Below are 24,982 nucleotides of genomic sequence, written 5' to 3'. Positions count from 1 at the left end.
CAAACACCCTCTTCCAACAATACAAGAGACGACTCTGCACATGGACGTCACCAGATGGTCAATACTGAAATCAGATTGATTATATTTTTTGTCGCCAAAGATGGAGAAGCTCTATACAGTCAGCAAAAACAAGACTGGGAGCTGGCTGTGGTTCAGATCATGAACTCCTTACTGCAATATACAGACTTAAATTGAAGAAAGTAAGGAAAACCACTAGGCCACTCAGGTATGACTTAAATCAAATCCCTTATGATTATACAGTGGAAGTGACAACTAGATTCAGAGGATTAGATCTAATAGACAGAGTGCCTGAAGAACTATGGACAGAGGTTTGTATGTATAGGAGACAGTGCCCAAAATTATCCCCAAAGAAAAAGAAATGAAAGAAGGCAAAATGGTTGTCTGAGGAGGCCTTACAAATAGCTGAGAAAAGAAGAGAAGTGAAAGGCAAAGAAGAAAGGGAAAGATATATTAATCTGAATGCAGAGTTCCAAAGAATAACAAGGAGAGATAAGAAAGCCTTCCTCAGTGATTAATGCAAAGGAATAGAGGAAAACAATAGAATGGGAAAAACTAGAGATCTCTTCAAGAAAACTGGAGATATCAAGAGAACATTTCATGCAATGATGGGGATGATAAAGGACAAAATAGTAAGGACCTAACAAAAGCAGAAGAGATTAAGAAGAGGTGGCAAGAATACACAAAAGAACTATACAAGAAAGGTCTGAATAATCCAGATAAACATGATTGTGTGGTAATTCAACTAAAGCCAGATATCCTGGAGTGTGAAGTCAAGTGGGCCTTAGGAAGCATCACTATGAACAAAGCTAGTGGAGGTGACAGAATTCCAGTTGAGCTATTTCAAATCCTAAAAGATGATGCTGTTAAAGTGCTGCTCTCAATATGCCAGCAAATTTGGAAAACTCAGCAGTGGCCACAGACCCGGAAAAGGTCAGTCTTCATTCCAGTCCCAAAGAAAGGTAATGCCAAAGAATGTTCAAACTGTTGTACAATTGCACTCATCTCACATGTAACAAAGTAATGCTCAAAATTCTCCATGCCAGGTTTCACTAGTACATAAACCAAGAACTTCCAGATGCTCAAGCTGGATTTAGAAAAGGCAGAGGAACCAGAGATAAATTGCCAACATCTGTTGGATCATAGAAAAAGCAAGAGAATTCCAGAAAAACATCTACTTCTGATTCATTGACTACACTAAGGCCTTTGACTGTGTGGATCTCAACGAACTGTGGGAAATTCTTAAACAGATGGGAATACCATACCACTTTATCTGCCTCCTGAGAAACCTATATGCAGGTCAAGAAGCAACAGTTATAACCAGACATGGAACAACTGACTGGCTCCAAATTGGGAAAGGAGTACCTCAAGGCTGTATATTGTCACCCTGCTTATTTAACTTCTATGCAGAGTACATCATGCAAAATGCTGGACTGGATGAAGCTCAAGCTAGAATCAAGATCGCAGGGAGAAATATCAATAACCTCACATATGCAGATGACACCACCCTTAGGGCAGAAAGTGAAGAGGAACTAAAGAGCCTCTTGATAAAAGTGAAAGAGGAAAGTGAAAAAGCTGGCTTAAAACTCAACATTCAGAAAACTAAGATCATGGCATCTGGTCCCATCACTTCATGGCAAATAGATGGGAAAAAAATGGAAACAGAGGAAGATTTTATTTTCTTGGGCTCCAAAATCACTGAGGACAGTGACTGCAGCCATGAAATTAAAAGACACATGCTCCTTGGGAAGAAAAGCTATGACAAACCTCAATAGCATATTAAAAAGCAGAGACATCATTTTGCGGACAAAAGTCTAAAGAGTCAAATCTTTGGTGTTTCCAGTAGTCATGTACAGATGTGAGAGTTGGACACAGACAATGTTGAACACTGCAGAAGTGATGCTTTTGAATTGTGGTGCAGGGGAAGACTCTTGAGAATCCCTTGAACAGCAATGAGATCAAACCAGTCAATCCTAAATGAAATCAACCCTGACTATTCATCGGAAGGGCTGATGCTGAAGTTCCAATACTTTGGCCACCTGATGCGAAGAGCCAACTCATTGGAAAAGATCCTGATGCTGGGAAAGATTGAGGACAAGAGGGGAAGGATGTGACAGAGGATGAGATGGTTGGAAGGCATCATCGATTCAATGGACAAGAGCTTGAGAAAACTCCAGGAGATAATGAAGGACAGGGAAGCCAGGCTGGCTACAGTTCATGGAGTCATGAAGAGTTGGACACAACAGAATGACTGAACATCCACACTTCCTTTCTCTTCAATTTTCTCTCTTAAGTATTCCAGTAGAATTAAGAGTAATGGCAGGTATTTCTCAGCACTTATTCATGATAATGGTATGTTTCTTGATTTTCAAATGAAGAACTAAATTATACAATTAAGATTTCTTAATTTTTGACAAACTTTTTCTTCAAGTCTCAAATGGAATAGACATTCTTAAACACACAAATCTAAGTTTTCTTAAAGGTTTTACTGCAAAGTTTCTTCACAGAAGCACTGCTAACATTTAGGATAATTCTTTGCTGTACGGGCCTGTCCTATGCACTACATGTCTTCTATCCACCAGATGCCAGTGACATTTCCCCCTCCCCCACCAAGTTGTGACAACCTAAAATGTTTCCAGACACTGTCAAATGTTTCTTTGGGAGCAAAACTGTCCCCTCTTGGGAACCACTGTTACAGTGATATTTGAAATGCTTACCATCAGCTGATAACTTTTTCAATAACTCCAAGCGTTCCTTATCTGAAAATTGTATCCTCATGTTTTCCAGAACACCTTCTGTGTCAGAGATATCAATGTCCTCTCCTATAAATAATGATTATAAAATGTAAGAATTTTAAAAATTACTTAAAGATTTAAAATATAAAAATAAGTATTTCCCTATGTAGCACTGACTTCAGTTATTGAATCAAGAGCAAAGATTCATCACAAACATATGTGAAAGGTATTATCTCCTAATCATGTGGACAGGATAATATAGTGTACAGTAGAATGTAGGGATATAAAGTACCACAATAAATTAGAATATTTTAGATGTTTGATCTTTAGTTATTGAATGAAATTTGTGTTGGTCTTTACATGATTACCTATATAAGTTGAAGCTTCGCTTCATCTACAGTGCTTCATCTACACCTATACTTTGGTCATCTAGACTAATATGTGATAATTATAAACTCATATGAAATATGTTGTTGACAAATGGTTCATAGAATAAGATACTTCTTATCAAAAGACTGCACCGAAGCACTGTTATTAAAATATAGATTATCTACAGTCCAACCAACTCTGGAAAATTTGATAAATAGCACTCATTAATAAAAAGGAAAAATGTCTAAATCAACAATGATGATGAAATAGTTATGACAATGCTATGATAAAAAATCATTAAATACAATTTAGTACAATAATTTATTTTCTTAGATTTAGAGTATTTGTCACTCACCTGTAACAGTTTTTACTCCATCCCTTAGCTTATTGAGAACAATCTTTCCGTTAGCTATTAGAAAAGGTGCAATTAATACAAATGATTGAGATTCAGGAAAAAGGTATAAAATACTTGTTTATAGCTTCTAGCCAAAACCAACTATTTTTATTTTATTGTATTTTATAAAAATATATTAATTTATAATTTACTAGATTTCAATAATTCACCCAGTAAAATTAAGAACCAACTGTTTCCTAGATTATAAGGATTCTCTAGTTTATATGAAGCTATGCACTCCTGCATAAGGAGATCAAGATATGATTTATGCCAGCCATAAAGCTCCATCAGTGGTCACCACAAATGGAAAAGGGTCTATACTTTTCATCTTTCATTCTTTGCTAAATTTCTTTTTCTCCAATATTTTCAATCACCATGACTTGCTGTAAATACTTGATTTCTATACATTTGAGACACGCTTCCCAGGTGGCACTAGTGGTAAAGAACCTGCCTGCCAATCCAGGAGACATAGAGATGTGAGTTTGATTTTTGGGTCAGGAAGATCCCGTGGAGAAGGAAATGGCAACCCATTCCAGTACTCTCGCCTGGAGAATCCCATGGACAGAGGAGCCTGGCAGGCTACAGTCCATAGGGTCGCACAGAGTTGGACACTACTGAAGCAACTTAGCATACATTTGAGACAAGTGTTAAAGCTTTCTACCATTTCCCACCACAGGAAATTTTCTTCCTCATTATTTTTTGTCTACTGATTAATTCATTTATTAAATATGTTAAGAATTGTTAATATGAATTAGGCCATGTAGTAGGCTTTGCGGGTATGTGGCAGACATTGCTGGTTGTCTAACAATCAGCCATAACTACTTACTATTCTTTTTGCTATCAGAACTCTAATTTGGTAACCTTCCTCTATGTGGCCATATACCTCAGGCAAGACTGGGCACTTCATAAGCCCTGGAAGTGGATTATGTCAAACTAGATTCAAAGCTAGTAGAAAGAAGGGAATAATAAATTAGGGTGTAGAGAGAGATGAAATAGAAGTCAGAAAAATCAGGAGAATCAAGAAAATGAAAAGTTGACTCTTTGAAAAGATCAATAAAACTGACAAATCTTTAGCTAAATTGATTAAGGAAAAAGATGCAATATACTCAAATAAATAATGAAAGTGGGAACATACTACAGAGCTCAGAGAAATAAAAAGGATTATGTGAGAATACTATGAATAAGTACATGCCAACAAATTAGATAGCCTAGATGAAAAGGATATATTCCTAGAAACAGAAATTACCAAAAATGACTCCAGAAGAAATAGACCTTTAACAGCCTTTTTACAAGTAAAGAGATTGAATCAGCAATCAAAAACTTCTCAACCAAAAAAAAAAGCCTGGGACCAGTTGGTTTCATTGGTGAATTCTACTAACATTTAAAGAAGAATTAATACCAATTTTTCTAAACTCTTCCAAAAAAATAGAAGAGGAGTAAATAATTTCTAATTCATTCTATGAGGCCAATATTACCCTAATACCAAAGGTGGGATTAGTGTAAAGTAATTACACTTAAAATAACGGAGATTCTTAAAAAGAAGACAAAAATGTTCTGGAATTGGTGATTGTACAATATTGTGAATGTACTAAATACCACTGAATTATCTATTTCATAGCAGCTAATTTTATGTTATATGAATATGTGAATTTCACCTCAATAAAACAAACAAATGTAAAAGTAGACACCGTTATTCAATGGTGAAACTTTAGAAGTTTGTCCATTAAAACCACAGAAAGACAAGAAAGCCTGTTTTACCTCTAGTATTCAAATTGGGCTGCAATTCCTAACAAATTAAATATAACAAGAAAAAGAAATAATTGATTTTAACTATCTTTGTAAGGTTGTGGGAAACTAGATTAACATCGGAAAATCAACAAGAGTCTGCAAATACCACAATACTAATTTTAATACATATTCAATTAAAATCCAAATGCTATTAATCATAGATTTTAGAAACAGTTTATAAAGTTCATGGAAGACTAAGAATTACAAAATAACTGACATAATTTTAAGGAACAAGAAAGGGTACTTTTAAAAATTTTATTTTATATTAGAGTATCGTTGATTCACAATGTTGTGTTAGTTTCAAGTGCACAGCAAAGTGATTTACTTATACATATATTTATTCTTTTTCAGATCCTTTTCCTATATAGGATAATACAGAGTATTGAGAAGAGCTTCCTGTGCTATACAGTAGGTCCTTTTGACTATTTTATATATAGTAGTGTGTGTAGGTTAACTCCAACCTCCTAATTTATCCTGCTGCTTTCCTCTCTGGTAACCAACTTTGTTTTCTAAGTCTGTGATTCTGTTTCTGTTTTGTAAATAAGTTCATTTGTATCATTTCAAAAGATTCTATATGTAAGTGATATCATATGATATTTGTCTTTCTCCATCTGACATACTTCACTTAGCATGATAATCTCTAATCTTGCCATGCTGCTGCAAATGGCATTATTTCCTTGTCTATCATGGCTGAGTAATACTGCGTGTATATATATATATAAAACACATCTTTATTTATATATATATATAAAACACATTTATATGTATATATATGTATTTCAGTTCAGTTTAGTTCAGTCACTCAGTCGTGTCCAACTCTTTGTGACCCCATGAATCGCAGCACACCAGGCCTCCCTGTCCATTACCAACTCCCAGAGTTCACTCAGACTCACATCCATCCAGTCAGTGATGCCATCCAGACATCTCATCCTCTGTCATCCCTTTCTCCTCCTGCCCTCAATCCCTCCCAGCATCAGGGTCTTTTCCAATGAGTCAACTCTTCGCATGAGGTGGCCAAAGTACTGGCCTTTCAGCTTTAGCATCATTCCCTCCAAAGAAATCCCAGGGCTGATCTCCTTCAGAATGCACTGATTGGATCTCCTTGCAGTCCAAGGGACTCTCAGGAGTCTTCTCCAACACCACAGTTCAAAAGCATCAATTCTTTGACGCTCAGCCTTCTTCACAGTCCAACTCTCACATCCATACATGACCACAGGAAAAAACATAGCCTTGACTAGACGGACCTTTGTTGGCAAAGTAATGTCTCTGCTTTTCAATATGCTATCTAGGTTGGTCATAACTTTCCTTCCAAGGAGTAGGCATCTTTTAATTTCATGGCTGCAGTCACCATCTGCAGTGATTTTGGAGCCCCCCAAAATAAAGTCTGACACTGTTTCCACTGTTTCCCCGTCTATTTCCCATGAAGTGATGAGGCCGGATGCCATGATCTTCGTTTTCTGAATGTTGAGCTTTAAGCCAACTTTTTCACTCTCTTCTTTCACTTTCATCAAGAGGCTTTTTAGTTCCTCTTTACTTTCTGCCATAAGGGTGGTGTCATCTGCATATCTGAGGTTATTGATATTTCTTCCGGCAATCTTGATTCCAGCTTGTGTTTCTTCCAGTCCAGAGTTTCTCATGATGTACTCTGCATAGAAGTTAAATAAGCAGGGTGACAATATACAGCCTTGACATACTCCTTTTCCTATTTGGAACCAGTCTGTTGTTCCATGTCCAGTTCTAACTGTTGCTTCCTGACCTGCATACAAATTTCTCAAGAGGCAGATCAGGTGGTCTGGTATTCCCATCTCTTTCAGAATTTTCCACAGTTTATTGTGATCCACACAGTCAAAGGCTTTTATAAAAGTCAAAGGCTTTTATATATATGTATATATATATATATATAAATATATAAAACACATCTCAAGAAGGGGTACTTACATTACTCAATTTCAAGATTTACTAATGTAAAGTCTTATTACTAAGGTAGTATAGTATATTGATAGAGGGAAAAACAGGACAATGAAACAGTATAGAAACTTAGAAACTGACTCTAACATATATGATAGTAAATATTACAAATCAGTAGGAAAAGGGCTAATGAAATACTGGCCATTAATACAGAAAAATATTAGATCTCTTAACTCACACACACACACACACACACACACAAAATAAATTTCTTATCAATTAAAAAGAAATAGGATAAAAACAATAGGAAAGATCTGATGATAAGGAAGAATTTTCTAAATAGAAAACAAATTATAAAGGAAGATAGTGACAAATTTAATTCTATTAAAATTAAGAACTTCTGTTCAATGAAAGGTGATAATCTAAGCAAAATGCTAAGTAAGAGACAGATATTTCTTGTGTCAGTTCAGTCGCTCAGTCATGTCCAACTCTTTGTGACCAAATGGACTGCAGCACGCCAGGCCTCCCCGTCCATCACCAACTCCTGGAGTTTGCTCAGACTCATGTCCATTGAGTTGGTGATGCCATCCAACCATCTCATCCTCTGTCGATCCTTCTCCTCCTGCCTTCAATCTTTCCCAGCATCAGGGTCTTTTCCAACGAGTCAGTACTTTGCATCAGGTGGCCAAAGTATTGGAGTTTCAGCTTCAACATCAGTCCTTCCAATGAATATTCAGGACTGATTCGCTTTAGGAGGGACTGGATGGATCTCTTTGCTGTCCAAGGGACTCTCGAGAGTCTTCTCCAACACCACAGTTCAAAAGTATCAATTCTGAGTGCCAAAGAATTGATGCTTTTGATTTCTTGTATATAAAACGTAAAAATGATTAGCATACAGAGTGAGATGCTATATCCTGCTAGCATACATATTAGCATATAGTATGTGGGCTTCCCAGGTGGCGATAGTGGTAAAGAACCCACTTGCCAATGCAGGAGATGTAAGAGACGTGGGTTTGATCCCCGGAAGGAAGGCATGACAACTCACTCCAGTATTCTGGCCTGGAGAATCCCATGGACAGAGGAGCCTGGCAGGCTATAGTCCATAGGGTTGCAGACAGTCAGGTACAACTGAAGCGACTTAGCACACATGCACAGAGTACATAAAGAACAACTACAAGTTAATTAGCAAAATGCAAATTACCCAATAGATTTAGGCAAAGTATATGAAAAGGCAATTTACAGAAAAGGAAGGTTGAATGATCAGTAAAAGTATGAGATGATAACCTCACTGGCAATCTACAAATGCAGTTTAAAACAACACAATACAATTTCTTATCAACCATGTTAAAAACTAATACACCTGACAATGTCAAATGTTGATGAGGTAGAAAGTTGGGGCTATAAATACCAGTTTATAGGGGCAGTGGTAACAGATAGTCAGGAGTAAAGAAAGCAGAGTAAAGAAATATTTAGGATGGTAAATAGAATTTAACTGGGACAGGGATTAAGGGAAAGTTAGAGTGAAGAATGACCCAGTTTTATGGGAGATGTAGAGAACGTGGAGGTAAGAATCTATTCAATCAAAATATAATGAATTTCTTTTTAGCCTGGGACATCTAAATAGAAATATTTAGCAGATACTTGGACATAACCCTTTGGAGCTCAGAGATGTTAGAGTATATTATATATTTCATGCTCACCATCAACTGGAAGATTAGCTATCAGATCTTCATGTTCTTTTTCTGTGAGCTTAATTCCCATGTTTCCAAGAACATTGTTCAGATCATTGACATTAATCATCCCGCCTTAGAAAAAGAGAGTAAATTACAATGAGGCAAATTAAATGACTTCAAAACATTAAAAATATAACTCTATCCATGAATTATTTTTCCAATAGCCATTATTACCTCAGAAATGTAATGGAAAAGCAGTAATAAAAATAAATCATATTCATGACTGAAAAAGTAAGTAGCAGAGTTATAAATAAAAATTCTCTTTTTAAAGTTGGGCTTGAGGGGGTAAGAGAACATACCATAAAATTTCTTAACGATTTTTAAACTAGAGCTGAAGCAACTAATCTCATAGATTTCTGAAGTAACAGGTTATTTTTATCAAATAAACTCTCAGGTTATTTGTGGCAAATTTCTAAAATAACTAACTTGCTATATATAAGTAAATTTGAAATGTTTTTTTTCACCTGCTAGATGCAAAAATATAATAAAGAATATTATCTGATAAAATAAAGATATTTAGGGATGTATAAGTAATGAATCAATAATATTCACAGTATAATGTTATAGACTCAAGAATTTAATAGGTATATTCTTACCTTTGAGAGACTTTACTTCATCCAAAACCCTATTTTGAAACACCTGTCCAATAGCTATAAGAAAAGGCAAATTCATGTCAGAATGAAAATTGTATGGTCATTCATAAAAGAGGATTTTGTATTTCATAATTCTATAAATATATTTTTCATAATTTTCCTTAGAATGTTATTTTAACTAGAAATTTTAAAAATGAAGGTAGAAATAACAACTTTTAAAAAGGTGACATGTCCCTATGATCTTTGTTACTCAAAGCAATTGTGAGTTTGGGCTATGCCGAGGCATCATCATTGCCACCATTATAGCCATCACTGCTACCACCACCACCAGTATCACCACCACTATCATAATCACAACTACAATAACAGCACAATAGATAACTTTTATTGAAATTTTACCTTATATGAAGCACATTTCAAAGTGCTTTATCATTTTTATCCTCTTCTTATAAATGAGGAAATTGACACACTGAGGTTTAGAAGAAACTTGTCTAAGATAACACAGAAGATAAGTAGTGGAGCTAGGATTTGAATCTAGGCATTCAGATACAGGGTATTTTGCTCTCAACCACTCTGCTATATTGTTGTTTCCCATTTTTTAAATATGTACTGATTTATTTGGTTGCTTCAGATCTTAGTTGCCAACGTGTGGGATCCTTGTTGAAGTGCATGGACTTCCTAGTTGTGGCACGCTGACTCAGTTGTTCCATGGCACGTGAGAATCTTAGTTTCCTGACCAGGAATCAAACTTGTGTCCACTGCGTTGTAAGACGGATTTTTAACCACTAGACCACCATTTTTTTTCTCTGACTTCTTCCTCTTCCTTCTACTAGTCTTTCACTCTTCTCATCTTCCTTTCTTTCCTTGCTTATAATTAGGTTTTATAGTTAAGTATAAGTAATATTAAGTCAGGGCTTCCAGTGGTAAAGGTTGTGCAGGTGGTAAAGAATCTGCCTGCCAGTGCAGGAGATGCAAGAGATGTGGGTTCGATCTCTGGGTTGGGAAGAACCTCTGTAGTAGGACATGGCAACTGGCTCCAGTATTTTTGCCTGGAAAATCCCATGGACAGAGGAGCCTGGTGGGTTACAGTCATGGGGTCACAGAATCGAACATGACTAAGCACACACACACACAATATTAATTGCTTTACTCATAGCCACAAGGTTTAATGACTTAAAAAGTAAATTTAATTGACAGTTACATGGTTTCTACACAGCTTAGAATTTTTTTTTTCTAAAGTTCAGAAATTTCTAGAGGAAATTTCATAGGGAAATTTTATAACTTCTTAAAAAGGCCACACAATTAGGCCATGAAAGGCCTGAGTGGCAACCATGTGACTCACCATCAATTGATAGGATTTTCTTCAGCTCTGAGCATTCCTTATCAGCCAGCTCAATTCCCATGTTCCTAAGAAGATTTGGAAGGTCATTGACATCAACCTTTTTTCCTTTGAAAAGATGAGAATATAGACATTTGAGAGTTATATGGCCTAGCTAATGATTTCAAATAATGAAATATTCATGCCTATGAAGAATCAGGGTCATCCCTGGTGGCTCAGAAGGTAACAATTTGAGAACATGCAAGGGCAGAATGAAATATATCCATATCAGTTCAGTTCAGTCGCTCAGTTGTGCCCAACTCTTTGCAACTCAATGGACTGCAGCACGCCAGGCTTCCCTGTTCATCACCAACTCCTGGAGCCTACTCAAACTCATGTCCATTGCATTGGTGATGCCATCCAACCATCCTGTCGTCCACTTCTCCTCCTGCATTCAATCTTTCCCAGCATCAGGGTCTTTTCTAATGAGTCAACTCTTCTCATCAGGTGGCCAAAGTATTGGAGTTTTAGCTTCAGTTTCAGTCCTTCCAACGAACACCCAAAACTGATCTCCTTTAGGATGGACTGGTTGGATCTCCTTACAGTCCAAGGGACTCTCAAGAGTCTTCTCCAACACCACAGTTCAAAAGCATCAATTCTTCAGCACTCAGCTTTCTGTATAGTCCAACTCTCATATCCATACATGACTACTGGAAAAACCATAGCCTTGACTAGACAGACCTTTGTTGGCAAAGTAATGTCTCTGCTTTTTAATATACTGTCTAGGTTGGTCATAACTTTCCTTCCAAGGAGCAAGCATCTTTTAATTTCATGTCTGCAATCACCATCTGCAGTGATTTTGGAGCCCAGAAAAATAAAGTCAGCCACTGTTTCCCCATCTATTTACCATGTAGTGATGGGACCAGATGCCATGATCTTAGTTTCCTGAATGCTGAGCTTTAAGCTCATGTTATTGAGAAACTCAATAATAAATCAGAGATAATAACATAATTTTAAAATGTTCCCAATAATTTAACAGTTTTTACTGACCACCTATGAAGAAAAGAAAGTGGTCAGAAGGAAGTATGAATTGTCCACAGTGACACTAAATCTAGGCTGAGAGGAATTTTTTTCTCCTCTATTTAAAAACTCAAGTAGGCCATTATTAATTTTTTACCAGATTTATTGAACAGGTGTGAATATTTTTCACATATTATGGTCAATTTAAAAATGTATAGCTGCAGAGACCTGATCAATCATCACTACAATCTAACACTAAAACATTTTTGTAACCCTAAACCTAATATCCATTAAGCCTAGTCCATCCCTCTCTATCATCCCCAGTACCAGGAAATATTGTCTATTCTCTGTCTCTATAGGTTTGCCAATAATAGACATCTCAGATAGATGAATCATACAATATGCGATGTCTTATGATTGACTTCATTTACTTAGTGTAATATTTTCATTGATCCAAGGCACTTCAGCCCTAATTCAGTTTTAACTGTATTCAAGAGTTTATTTCTAGATCATAAAGGGGGTAAACCTAAGAATACAGTCATTGGATCATGGAGTCTGGTGTAGGAATGTGGATTTTATGGAAATAGGGAAGTAAGGAAGCATTTCATACATAATGACCAGAATGTCTGATGGTCCATGACTGAGAAAGGGAATGAGCATCACCATACAGTTATGGAACATGTCCCACATGTCAATACTCTCTCACCTCTGACCTACTCTTTTCTATAATTTTTGCATTAACCTATTTCCAGACTGTTTTTCATGCAACTTTTCCCTCAATTGCTTTTATCTTGCCTCACTTTTTATAGTTCTAATAACAGTTCTGTCTTCATTTTCATGATTCCTTTAGAACCAAAATTAAAGGAGTTGTTGGCTTATGTTAATAAAATGATGAGAAAAAATATTTTCTTATTTTCTCTTTTTAGTTCATTTCTAAGCTTTTATAAATGTCTTGTTAATGGCACATAAGATTTTTTCCAGAAGTGATTTTATAGATACTCACATCTCAGGTTATTTTCAACAGTGCAAAAAATGTAAGCACTCACCATCAACAGGCAGATTCTCTAGTAAGTCTTTACTTTCTGTTCCTATAAGCTTCATTCCCATGTTTTGCAAAACAGTGTCCAGTTTACTGACATCAACGACCCCTCCTTGGAAAAAAGAGAGGAAAATAAGCAAAATTTAATAAACTTGGAATGTGACAAAAAGCAATGAATTACTGTATGTTATAGATATTGACACACAATGAAGTACATTTAGTTGTACAAAAAGTGTCAGTAATGAAGGTGGAATTAGAATTTTTTTTCCCTTGAGCCTTTTTTGGGGAATAGTCTATATAATTAGCTTTTAAAGATTATGGCATAACTTCTAGACCATTTACAGAATTAGAGAAAATAAGTCACATACTTCTGCCAATAGGAACATGTTGTTCTTATTTCCTGAACTAAAAGATGTGACATTATGATTCATGATATAAGAAGTATATGTTTTGTCTTCACCTCTGTACCAACCAACTCCTAAAACCCTTGTAATTTCCTCAGTGATAAAAATGATGGGAACATCCTTTGTTATAATATTTGGTCTTTCATCCTCAGTTCCTAAAATAGCTTCAGATCACTAAAGGTGAAAAGAATGTCTTCCATTATTCTTAAAAAGCCCCTTCCAACCACACCTGAGTTTATGGTACGCTAATGAGGTGCTTTTGGAAAGCCCCTGGATGATAACCACAATATACGGGGCTAGTTGCTGGAAGAACAAATCACGTGATTGGAACTTTCAGTCCTGTTCTTGAAACTCTGGGAAGAAAAGGGGCACTGGAGGTTGAGTTAATCACCTATGGCCAAGGACCTCATCCATAATGCCTACATAATGAAGCCTCCATAAAAATCTAGCTGAGGTAGTTTGGAGAGCTTCCAAGTTGGTAAACACGTCGAAGTACCCGGAGGGCAGAGAGGGCACAGAAGCTCTGTGCCCCATTCCACATACCTTGCCCTGTGCATTGCTTTCATCTAGCAATGCACAGATGTATAAGCTGGGTTTAGAAAAGGCAGAGGAACCAGAGATCAAATGCTGTTTTAATACCGTGTAAAACTATTATAGAAAATCTCATACAGGTGCGTAAACTCTCCCCTATGGTACAGTAGCATTTACAATACTCACCACTAAGTGGCAGGTGTTCTTTCACATCTTCATGTTCCTCTTCTGTGAGCTCGATTCCCGGGTGTTCAAGGATGGTGTCTAGGTTATTGGCCTTAAACTTTCCTCCTTAGGAAAACATATAGGAGTAATACATGAAAAAAATGAGTTTAAAATATCAAAAATATTTTGCACGGGAATTGTCATCTGACTATGTATGCTTTACCATTATTATATATGGTTTTGAAAACAAGAAATGTACTTATGTGATTATTATCTAAAAGCATCAAGTAATCAATAGAAAAAAATCATAATTAAAATATTTTCTTTTAAACTTTAACTTGGGTAGAAGACTGTACTATAAATAGCCCATGAAAGGATAGACTCTACGATTTAATTATACATCATAAGGAATAGGAATGAGCTTTGATGCCAGGGATCTAATTAATTAACTAGCTAATTAATTAATATATTATAATAAAGTAAAAATTATAAGGTAACTTTAGAAGTATAAGTAGACTCTCACTGCAATTTTTTTGAGGTGAAATTCACATAACATAAAATTAACCATTTTGAAGTGAACAATTCAGTGGCATTTAGTACATATTAACAATGTTGTAAATAAATATTTACATAAAGAAGGCTGTCAGTTAGTCAGTTCAATCACTCAGTCGTGTCCGACTCATAGACTGCACCCTGCCAGGTTTCCCTGTCCATCACCAACTCCCAGAGCTTGCTCAAACTCACGTCCATCGAGTTGGTGATTCCATCCAATCATCTCATCCTCTATTGTCCCCTTCTCCTGCCTTCAATCTTTCCCAGCATCAGGGTCTTTTCCAATGAGTCAGTTCTTCGCATCAGGGGGCCAAAATACTGGAGCTTCAGCTTCAGCATCAGTCCTTCCAATGAATATTCAGGACTTATTTTCTTTAGGACTGACTGGTTTGATCTCCTTGCAGTCCAAGGGACTCTCAAGAGTCATCTCCAACACCACAGTTAAAAGCATCAATTCTTCAGTGCTCAGCTTACTTTATAGTCTAACTCTCACATCCATACATGACTACTGGAAAAATCATAGCTTTGACTAGACGTACCTTTGTTGGCAAAGTAATGTCCGCCTTTTAATATGCTATCTAGGTTGGTCATAGCATCACCTGGGAATCCCCCTTTTCATTGGTGGTTTAGTTGCTCGGTTATGTCCAACTCTTGCGACGCTATGGACTGCAGTTCATCAGGCTCTTATGTCCATGGAATTTTCCAGGCAAGAATACTGGAGTGGGTTGCCATTTCCTACTCCAAGGGATCTTCCCAACCCAGAGAATGAAGCCAGGTCTCCCACATTGCAGGCAGATTCTTTACTGTCTGAACCACCAGGGAAGCCCTTTTCATTGTCTTCATTGATCTTGAATTATTATTTCAAAACAAGGAACAGCAATCAATGGCAAGACTAGATGACAGTCCCAAATAATGGCTATATATTTTTTCTTTCATAATTCTGGTTAACTTTATTACAGCAATATTTTAAAAAGTACCATTATAATCTCAGATAGGTCTCTTAAGCTAAAAAAGTATTTTTCTATTATGATAATTGATAGTTCCACATCTAGTCCCACTTTTCCTAATGGATACATTGTCCCACGCAAAGAAAATAAGACAATGAAGATAACCTGCATATTCTTTCTGGTAGATTGAAAGTGATAAAAATTATAGAATGAAACAAAAAAATATTTTAGGGAACAGTTCTGTCCTACACAATGATGCAATTAAATGCATCTTAATAAGATAAGCAAGTATTAATTCAATTAAGGTTGTAAAATAGTCAGGAAATGTTTCAAACACTTAGCCTCACTGGAGTGATCTCAGGTTTATATCTTTAACTTTTGTTTATTTAGTTTATGAATTAATTTAGCCCTAATGTGAAATTTACTGCTCTTTAGAGTTTGTCTCCAGCCCATTGAGGGAGATTAGAAGTCTGGGAACATAGTCCTTGGACCACAGAATCTGGTTCAGGAATATAAGGATGTAAGCAAAAGCATGAGTGGCTGAGCATTCTTGCATTCCTTGCATGACAGCTTGAATTCTTCATGGTCCTTTCCCTTGGGGTATCTGGAAGACTCTGCCCTTCTCATGTGGTATAGGAAATAAGTCCCACACTTATCACTTCTCCTTTATTCTGCTGTCCTAAAGTCCCTGGAAATAATGGTGGTGGTAGAACTCTTTTTTTAAAAACTATTTTTATTTTTTTGGCATGGTCTAACTTCTTTTTTATTTTTTTATATAAATTTATTTATTTTAATTGGAGGCTAATTACTTTACAGTATTGTAGTGGTTTTGCCATACATTGACATGAATCAATTTCCCACATTTGGCTAAGCTGTCTTTTCTATTAAAAAAAATTCTTGTGTTAAAGGGAATGTATACCATTCCCTTCCCCCCACAGTGCTGTCTTTCTCTAGTTCCATCCAAGTCTAATAGTGGCACTGGCCATGAACTGAATCAGAATTGCTGAAAATATCAAGGGACAAAACATGTTTACTTCCTTACCCGTGGCGGATGCATGTTGATGTATGGAAAAACCAATACAATGTTGTAAAGTAAAAATAATAATAACAATAATAATTTTGGAACACATGTATACCTGTGGCAGATTCATTTTGATATTTGGCAAAACTAATACAATTTGTAAAGTTTAAAAATAAAATAAAATAAAAAAGTTTATTTTTTAATTGAAGTATAATTGCTTTACAAAATTTTGTTGCTTTTTGTCCAACATCAACATGTTTACTTTCTGTCTTGAGTCATCTTTACCGTCTTCTGTCTCAATGTCAAGTAAGAGTTTTCAGAGATTACTTTTATAGAAGCCCATATTCTCCAGAAACCCTGAACAATTCAAATATGTCTTAAATACTTACCATCACCTGGTAGATTGTGTGTCAGATTACTAATTTTTTTCTGTAAAGTTCATCCCCATGTTTTGCAAAAGAGTACCCACTTTATTGACATCAATAATCTTATCTTGTGAAAAAGAAAAGCATGTACAAAAAACTTATTGGTTCTACAATGTGACCATTGATGTTACTTACTGTGCATTATGATTACAGCTTTGTCTGTATAGTCAAAGTTATGGTTTTTCCACTAGTCATGTACAAATGTGAGAGCTGGACCATAAAGAAGGCTAAGTGTTGAAGAATTGACGCTTTTGAATTGTGGTGCTGGAGAAGACTCTTGAGAGTCCCTTGGACAGCAAGGAGATCAAACCAGTCAATCCTAAAGGATATCAACCCTGAATAGTCATTGGAAGGACTGATGCTGAAGCTGAAGCTCCAATACTTTGGCTACCTGATGCAAAGAGTCAACTCATTAGAAAACACCTGATGCTGGGAAAGATTGAAGGCAGGAAGAGAAGGGGATAACAGAAGACGAGGTGGTTGGCTGGTATCACTGACTCAATGGACATGAGTTTGAGCAAACTCCAGGAGATGGTGAAGGACAGGGAAGCCTGGTGTGCTACAGTTCATGGGGTTACAAGAGTTGGATGATTTAGCACCTGAACAACAACTTCTTCATCCACCTTATCAAGAAGGCCAAGATTTAATAAGGTCTGTTCATATATATACCAAGGGGGTCAATAAGGGTATTTGAATTAGAATTGATATATTCAAAATGGTTAAGCAGGTTCTTAATTATTTACAGCAAATGGTAAAATAAATGAAAATGAGTAAAGTTTATTTTTCTTTTCTGAACTCCCAGATTAGATACCTTAACTCCTAACAAAAACTGACCAGCAAGTTGTTTCCATTCATTTGGATGACTATGTTATTCAGACCCATCTTACTGCTTAAAACAACTAAAATCTTGAATAAAATATAACAAGCATAATTTTGAAAGCAACGAAGAGCTGAAAGAGAGTAAGGAATTACTAGTCCAAAGTCTCATGAAAAACAGGAAGCTAGGCAGGTAAGCATAGTGCCAGGAAGAGGCACTTCCTCTTTTTCCTGGAGCTTCTTAATGAATCGCTCACAATGGTCATGGGGCACTCTTATTGTGCACACCTACTGAGGCATGTATGGCATCATTTATATCCATGGAGGCCCAAACTACACAAATTGGGCACAGCATCATCATCACATGATCTAATCTTGACTCAGAATAATGCCAGTCCATATTGAATGTGGAAGATTTTGATGTTCAATCTAAATTTGAAAGGATAGTTGGTATTTCTGTACCAAAGAAAATAAGAAATAATGGTGCACCATATACCTTTGTATTTCTTCATATTGGGGTTTTTGACTAGGCACGATAATAAGCAAGTACATGCAATAAGTACTCTGACCACATAAGTGATTTCCAAACCCTAAGAAATCAATAATCTCCTCACTTGGGAATATATTACACAAAAAATGGAAGATTAAAAAAAAATAGACAAATATCCTACTAATAACAGTCACACAGAAAGACATTCACATAAAGAACAGCCAGACCTGGGGGAAGCCATATACTTATGTGTCTAGGGGAGGGGAATGAGGGCCTAGGGTTAGACCAACCTATATTAAAACATGATAAAGCTGTCATAGTCAAAGCAATTTAGTATTAGTGTATGAATAATCAGACCAATAGGACAAAATATGAATTCCCAAAACAGGCAAGTGCATATAAAAACTAAGTATATAGTTAAGATGGCATCTCACATTATAAGGAATGAAGATAGAACTTTAAAGAAGCAATTTGTGACAACAACTGTTTTTTGTTGTTGTTTAGTCACTAAGTTGGGTCCAATTCTTTGTGACAATTGTATAGCTATTTTCAAAAAGATAAAATAGATCTCTATTTCCTGATAGAAATCAATGTAAAGTGTATACTATCACATATGAAGTATTCTTGTCCAAAAAATGTTAAAATTGAAAATAATTAAACCCTTAGAGCTGACTTCTAGTTACAGGGAATACAAGGGTTAGAGGAGCAAGACAGATGAGAAAACAAATTTAGTAAATGGGATATTCTACAAGATAACTGGAAACAGATACAGTTTCTTCAATAAATTAGAGGTTTGCTAAAAGAGGAGGAGGAAGGAGGATCAGCTTTATATTCCATGAGATTCAAGTGTCTTAACAGATACAGGGTGTAAACTTTGGTGTTTGACTTAAATAAACTATTAACAACTGTAAAAATATTAGAGATAAGTAAGAAAATTTTAAATTAAATTATACAATGGCATTGAAGTAATATAAAAAATGGTCTGTATTTTTAAGACATGCATATTTAAGTATGTAAGAACAAAATGATGTTGGAACTTGTTTTGAACTATTTCAGTCAGAAAAATAAAAACAAAAAGAAACAAGTGTAACAAAATCTTCATACTTGTTGGTGACAGGAACATGTGAGAAAGAATAATTATATTATGCTATTACTACTTTTGTATATGTTTGGAAATGTTTATTATGGCCCAAAGGTGGAAAGAACTCAAATGCCTATCAACTGATAAGCAGATAAAGAAAATATATATCCATACAATGGAATATTATTTTCCAACAAAAAGGAATGAAGCAGCATACTCATGTTCATAGCAGCATTATAAACAACTAGAATGTGGAAGCAACCCAGTGTTCACTGATGGATGAATGGATAAGCAGAATGTGGGATGCACCTACAGTGTAATATTACTGAGGCTTAAAAGGCAGGAAATTCCAACATATGCTATAACATAGGTGAACCTTGAGGACATTATGCCACATGAAATAAATCAGTCATTCCACTTATATGAAATCAGGGGGATAGAAAGTCATAGGGACAGAAACAGAATGGTGGCTGCTAGGGGCTGGGGATAAGGGGCAGTGGGGAGCTTTTGTTTAATGAATATAAAGTTTCAATTTGCAAAATGAAAAGAATTCTGGAGATGTATGATGGTAATGGTTGAAATTAAAAGACGCTTACTCCTTGGAAGGAAAGTTATGACCAACCTAGATAGCATATTCAAAAGCAGAGACATTACTTTGCCAACAAAGGTCCATCTAGTCAAGGCTATGGTTTTTCCAATAGTCATGTATGGATGTGAGAGTTGGACTATTAAGAAAGCGGAGCGCAGAAGAATTGATGCTTTTGAACTGTGGTGTTGGAGAAGACTCTTGAGAGTCCCTTGGACTGCAAGGAGATCCAACCTATCCATTCTAAAGATCAGTCCTGGGTGTTCATTGGACGGACTGATGCTAAAGCTGAAGCTCCAGTACTTTGGCCACCTGATGCAAAGAGCTGACTCATTTGAAAAGACCCTGATGCTGGGAGGAATTGGGGGCAGGAGGAGAAGAGGATGACAGAGGATGAGATGGCTGGATGGCATCACCGACTTGACGGACATGAGTTTGAGTGAACTCCAGGAGTTGGTGATGGACAGGGAGGCCTGGTGTGCTGCAATTCATGGGGTCACAAAGAGTTGGACACGACTGAGCGACTGAACTGAACTGAACTGGTGCTGGGAAAGATTGAAGGCAGGAGGAGAAGGAGATGACAGAGGATGAGATGGCTGGATGGCATCACTGACTCAGTGGACATGAGTTTGGGTAAACTCCAGGAGTTGGTGATGGACAAGGAGGCCTGGCATGCTGCAGTCCATGGGGTTGCAAAGAGTTGGACATGACTGAGCGACTGAACTGAACTGAACTGAATGGTTGTACAATAATATCAATGGACTTAATATCACTGAACTGTATACTTTAAAATGATTAAGATAGTAAATTTTATGTGTATTTTATCACAATAAAAATATTGGAAAAAAGGCAAAAAGTAAGAATGAATTAACTGATACATACTACAATACAGATAAACCTGTACATACTAAGTGAAATAAGCTAGTCACAAAACCCACAGATTATACCATTTATTTGAAATGGTAAGGCAAATCTACAGAGACAGAATATAGATTAGTAATTACATAGGGCTTGTAGGGTGACAGCTAAAGGGCATGAGATTTCTTTTTGGGGTGATCTGGGTATTCACAAAGTTCTTTGATAACTTTACTAAGTATAATATAATTGTAGTTAGTCACAATAAAGTAAATTATAATCTCAAAAGGGACACCCACTGGCTCACATTAGAAGGACATGAGGGTAGAATGAGGAGATGACAGAAAATAAACTGAAAGAAAGTAAAAAACGTTATATTTTGTATATAAAATTGTTTTTCCATTTATGTCATTGAGAACTGAATAGACTGCAATAGATTATAAGCTTCCCTGAGAACATGAGCTCCTAAATGCAAGTAGATCAAACATTTCTTACAAGAATAGAAGACAGTTAAGTCTGTGTGGGATAACTATGGCCACACTGTGGTATTAATAATTGGTATGAAGAGTGTAACAGTAAGCAAATGGTTGGGGCGTCTGTCAGTGGGCTACTGTAAGTACCAGCCCCTAGCACTCTTTTTGTTTTTCTCTCACATTGAATAGAAACGTCTTTTATTTATTCTAATTCTTTCATTAAATATTTATTATAATATGTGAAAGGTACTAAGATGAGGGAGGGATAAAGATGCAAAATCAAGATCCAGGTATGGTCTCTAGCAAAAGAAGCTCACATTTTATAGATGAATGGTATTCATTTGTAATACAATGAGTTAGAGTTGAGTGAAGGTTAACTCTCAGGATTCCAGCTTATATTACTAAGATAATAATGATGGTACTATAATAGTGAAAAAGTATGGAAATATGAGTCAAGTTAGGGTCCAGAGTTTCTCAATTACTGGACATGCTATTGGTATTATCTGTGGAACAATTCTTCAGTATGTTGAAAAGTCCCATTAATTGTAGAGCACTTAGTATCCCTGGCACTCATGCGTGCGTGCTCAGTCGTGTCCAACTCTTTGGGACCCTATGGACTGCAGCCTGCCCAACTCCTCTGTCCACGGGATTCTCCAGGCAAAAATACTGGAGTGGATAGCCATGCCCATCTCCAGGGGATCTTCCTGACCCAGGGATCAAACCCATGTCTCTTGCATCTCCTGCATTGGCAGACGGATTCTTTACCTCTGTGCTACCTGGGAAGTGCTCAGGGAATTTAATACTAATAGTACCCAATCTTAAAATCACCTGTGACAACCAAACATGCCCCCAATATATTTCTAAAAGCTCCATGTGGCTGCTTTCATAAAGTACCACACTGATAATTATGAACTGACAAAATCCATGATGTCTGAGGGACAGCATAGACATGTCCTATAGAAATTAAAATATACCAATTCAAAATTTGGGTGAGAAAATTGATCCAAAGATATAAATATGAACATTTTCAGGAATTAAGGGAAAATTAAGTTTTTTTGTGAGAGAGTGTTGAACAGAACAATAAACTGAAGACAACTGTTTTCTGCTCCCTGGGATTTATAGAAAAGAAGAAATAGGACTTACCTTTACATAATAAATTAATTCGTCTCAAGATCTACAAAATACCTTTTGGGTACTAAATGTCACTAATTTTAGAAATTCTCATACTCATATTTACAAACACAAATTCCTGTCAAAGGCACAGTTATTTCTAAAATACTCACCATTAGCTAGCAGGTTTTCTGTCAGTTTTTCCTTTTCCTTTTCTATGAGTTTAATCCTCATTTCCCCCAGAATGCTGTCCAAAGTACTCACGTTAACCTTCCCTCCTTAGGAAAGCAGTAGGAGTGGAAAATGACAAAAAACCAACGTTTCCAAGATATTAAAAATAAATTCATGTCTGTGTATTACTAATTAGCTTGTGTTACTGATATAAAAAAGGGGAGAAAATATAATTCATGTCTCTGTACTATCATTTAACACTTTTAATAGGGCTATCAAGACTAATTTCCAATGTTCAGAAAAACTCAATAGGATAGCTAAATCTAGAACCTATTTCCTATTGCCTTTTCCTGGGGACAACCTGAAACAACAAAATGTGCCCAAAGCAGTTTAGCAGCTATTGCTGTAGACCACAGATCTCATCTTTCCCAACAATAACAAGGGGCCATTCTCCTTTGCTTTAACTCCCAGATCATTTCTGCTGAGTAACTGCTAATCCTTCACTTCAATGTTTGCTATGTAGACCTAGATTTGATTTTTCAATTAAAATGTTTTCATCTATTTCCACTCTCCTTGTCCCAATTTGTTCTCTTTTCCCTGACTTGTCTCTGGTCTTTTGTGGTCTTCAGAAACTTCAGCATTGTTTATGATTCACAGTGAAAGAAGTTGCTGATATAAGAAACTCAGCATAAGTCTTAAAGACAGAATTTATTTCTATTTAGAAATAGATTCTATGAGGTTTTAAAATGTCTTCTTGGTGCCAGATTAGTAGCTTTAGAGATTCACTTCAGCATTTCATAAGCCCAAGACCTCTTGAGTGGTTAACTGCTATATTAAATGCTCAGTTATTAATTTTCAGATTCTATTTCTGATTTTAAAGTTTTTTGCCTATGAGATTCAACCTGATGTTTTACAGAAAAGTATATAACTTGTTGATATAATCATCCCCTTCCCTTTAAGAAACTGAGAGGAATAAACCCAAAGTTTAGTGATTCTTAAATGTAACCAAAAACTATTAATTCCTGCATAATATGGTTATAGGTTTTAGTACAAAGACCATGGCTAAATAAATTATGTTCAAGTGTTTAAAAGATGTTCAGTAATAGAATAAAATCTCTTCCCTTGGCCACTCCACATAGAAAGTTTTAAAAGAAGTTGATGAACTGCTTAGTGAAACACAGCAATGGGGAAAACAAATGTCATGCTTCTACCCAATAAGCATGATTTTTTTTTTTTTGCTGACACCCAGAGAAATTTTTCTTTTTCTGAGTAAATTTCTTAGCAATTACTACTTTTTTGTTTCTTAATCACTCTTCAGACTAGACAGTACTTATTTTCTTCTTTTCCATAAACTTTCAACAAATTATGATGTGTTCTAACATGTAATGCAGATTATCTGCAAAAGTACAGATGGATTAAAAGAAGCATAAGCATGCCATCAAAATATTAGAAGGGTGCAGCTATCAAGATTCAATATCCTATTCTTTTTTTTTTTTGCTTATCTTTAAAGGCCTTCATACCATCAATCATCCTATTCTGATTGATCTTTTCATGGGCTTTAAGAAATATACTAATCAAAATCTCACAAAAGTGATAAAAAGACTCATTAAGCAGTATAGAAGCCACCATTTCACAAAGTCAGAACTTACATTTCCCTACAAAGTACAAATTTACTCTCAATAATTTTTTATAAAATATGAAATGGAGTAAACTGTTAAGAAGGCCCCTATTGCCTGGACTCCAGCATGCAGAAGCCCTTTCCCCATTTATTTTTTGTAACGTCTCATTTATTTTCATTCCAATACTTTTCAGTGCCTTACTTTTCCCCCTTAATTCTCATTTTAAACTTTAGGACTTACAATGGATTAAAAAAATAAGAACCAGTATTTTTCATCAATGGTCACGGGATTTATAACTAGAGTCTACTGATTCCCAAACTAAAAATGAGACAGAGTTGGTATTTCTTCTTAAGATAAAACAATATTGCCTTCTAAAGGTTTTTTGGACAGTTTTTGTTTTCCACCTAGATAGGAAGCAGAATAGTTACAGAAATTCTTACCATTAATTGGCACATTGTTCACCAACTCATGTTTCTTTTCTTTGAGTTCTACTCCCATATTTCCAGGAACTTTTTTCATGTCATTGACAACCTCTCCTTCAAAGCAAAAGAAATGGAGACTTATGGTATTATTGTGAATGATGCCATGATTTGATATAATGTATAATATCATATATGATACGAATCGCCAGTCCAGGTTCGATGCATGATACTGGATGCTTGGGGCTGGAGCACTGAGACGACCCAGAGGGATGGTACGGGGAGGGAGGAGGGAGGTAGGTTCAGAATGGGGAACACATGTATACCTGTGGCGGATTCATGTTGATGTATGACAAAACCAATACAATATTGTAAAGTAATTAACCTCCAATTAAAATAAAT

General features: G+C 36.0%; 1 protein-coding gene across 1 annotated transcript in view; it reads right to left on the bottom strand.

Moving 5' to 3' along the window:
* Positions 1–24,982, bottom strand: part of EFCAB13 (EF-hand calcium binding domain 13) — a 216,171-nt gene that overhangs the window by 12,375 nt on the left and 178,814 nt on the right. Inside the window, exons 34-41 of the mRNA XM_061392253.1 lie at positions 24,602–24,697; positions 22,545–22,649; positions 14,037–14,141; positions 12,923–13,027; positions 9,542–9,595; positions 8,913–9,017; positions 3,478–3,531; positions 2,736–2,840 (exon numbers count right to left, since the gene is read on the bottom strand). Coding sequence (XP_061248237.1) covers positions 2,736–2,840; positions 3,478–3,531; positions 8,913–9,017; positions 9,542–9,595; positions 12,923–13,027; positions 14,037–14,141; positions 22,545–22,649; positions 24,602–24,697 — 729 coding nt within the window. The remainder of the gene's footprint in view (positions 1–2,735; positions 2,841–3,477; positions 3,532–8,912; positions 9,018–9,541; positions 9,596–12,922; positions 13,028–14,036; positions 14,142–22,544; positions 22,650–24,601; positions 24,698–24,982) is intronic.

The sequence above is a fragment of the Bos javanicus genome, chromosome 19, assembly GCF_032452875.1.
Source record: "Bos javanicus breed banteng chromosome 19, ARS-OSU_banteng_1.0, whole genome shotgun sequence".
NCBI lineage: Eukaryota > Metazoa > Chordata > Mammalia > Artiodactyla > Bovidae > Bos > Bos javanicus.
Note: the sequence above shows the minus strand (reverse complement) of the source record. Positions and strands in the feature narration are given on the sequence as shown.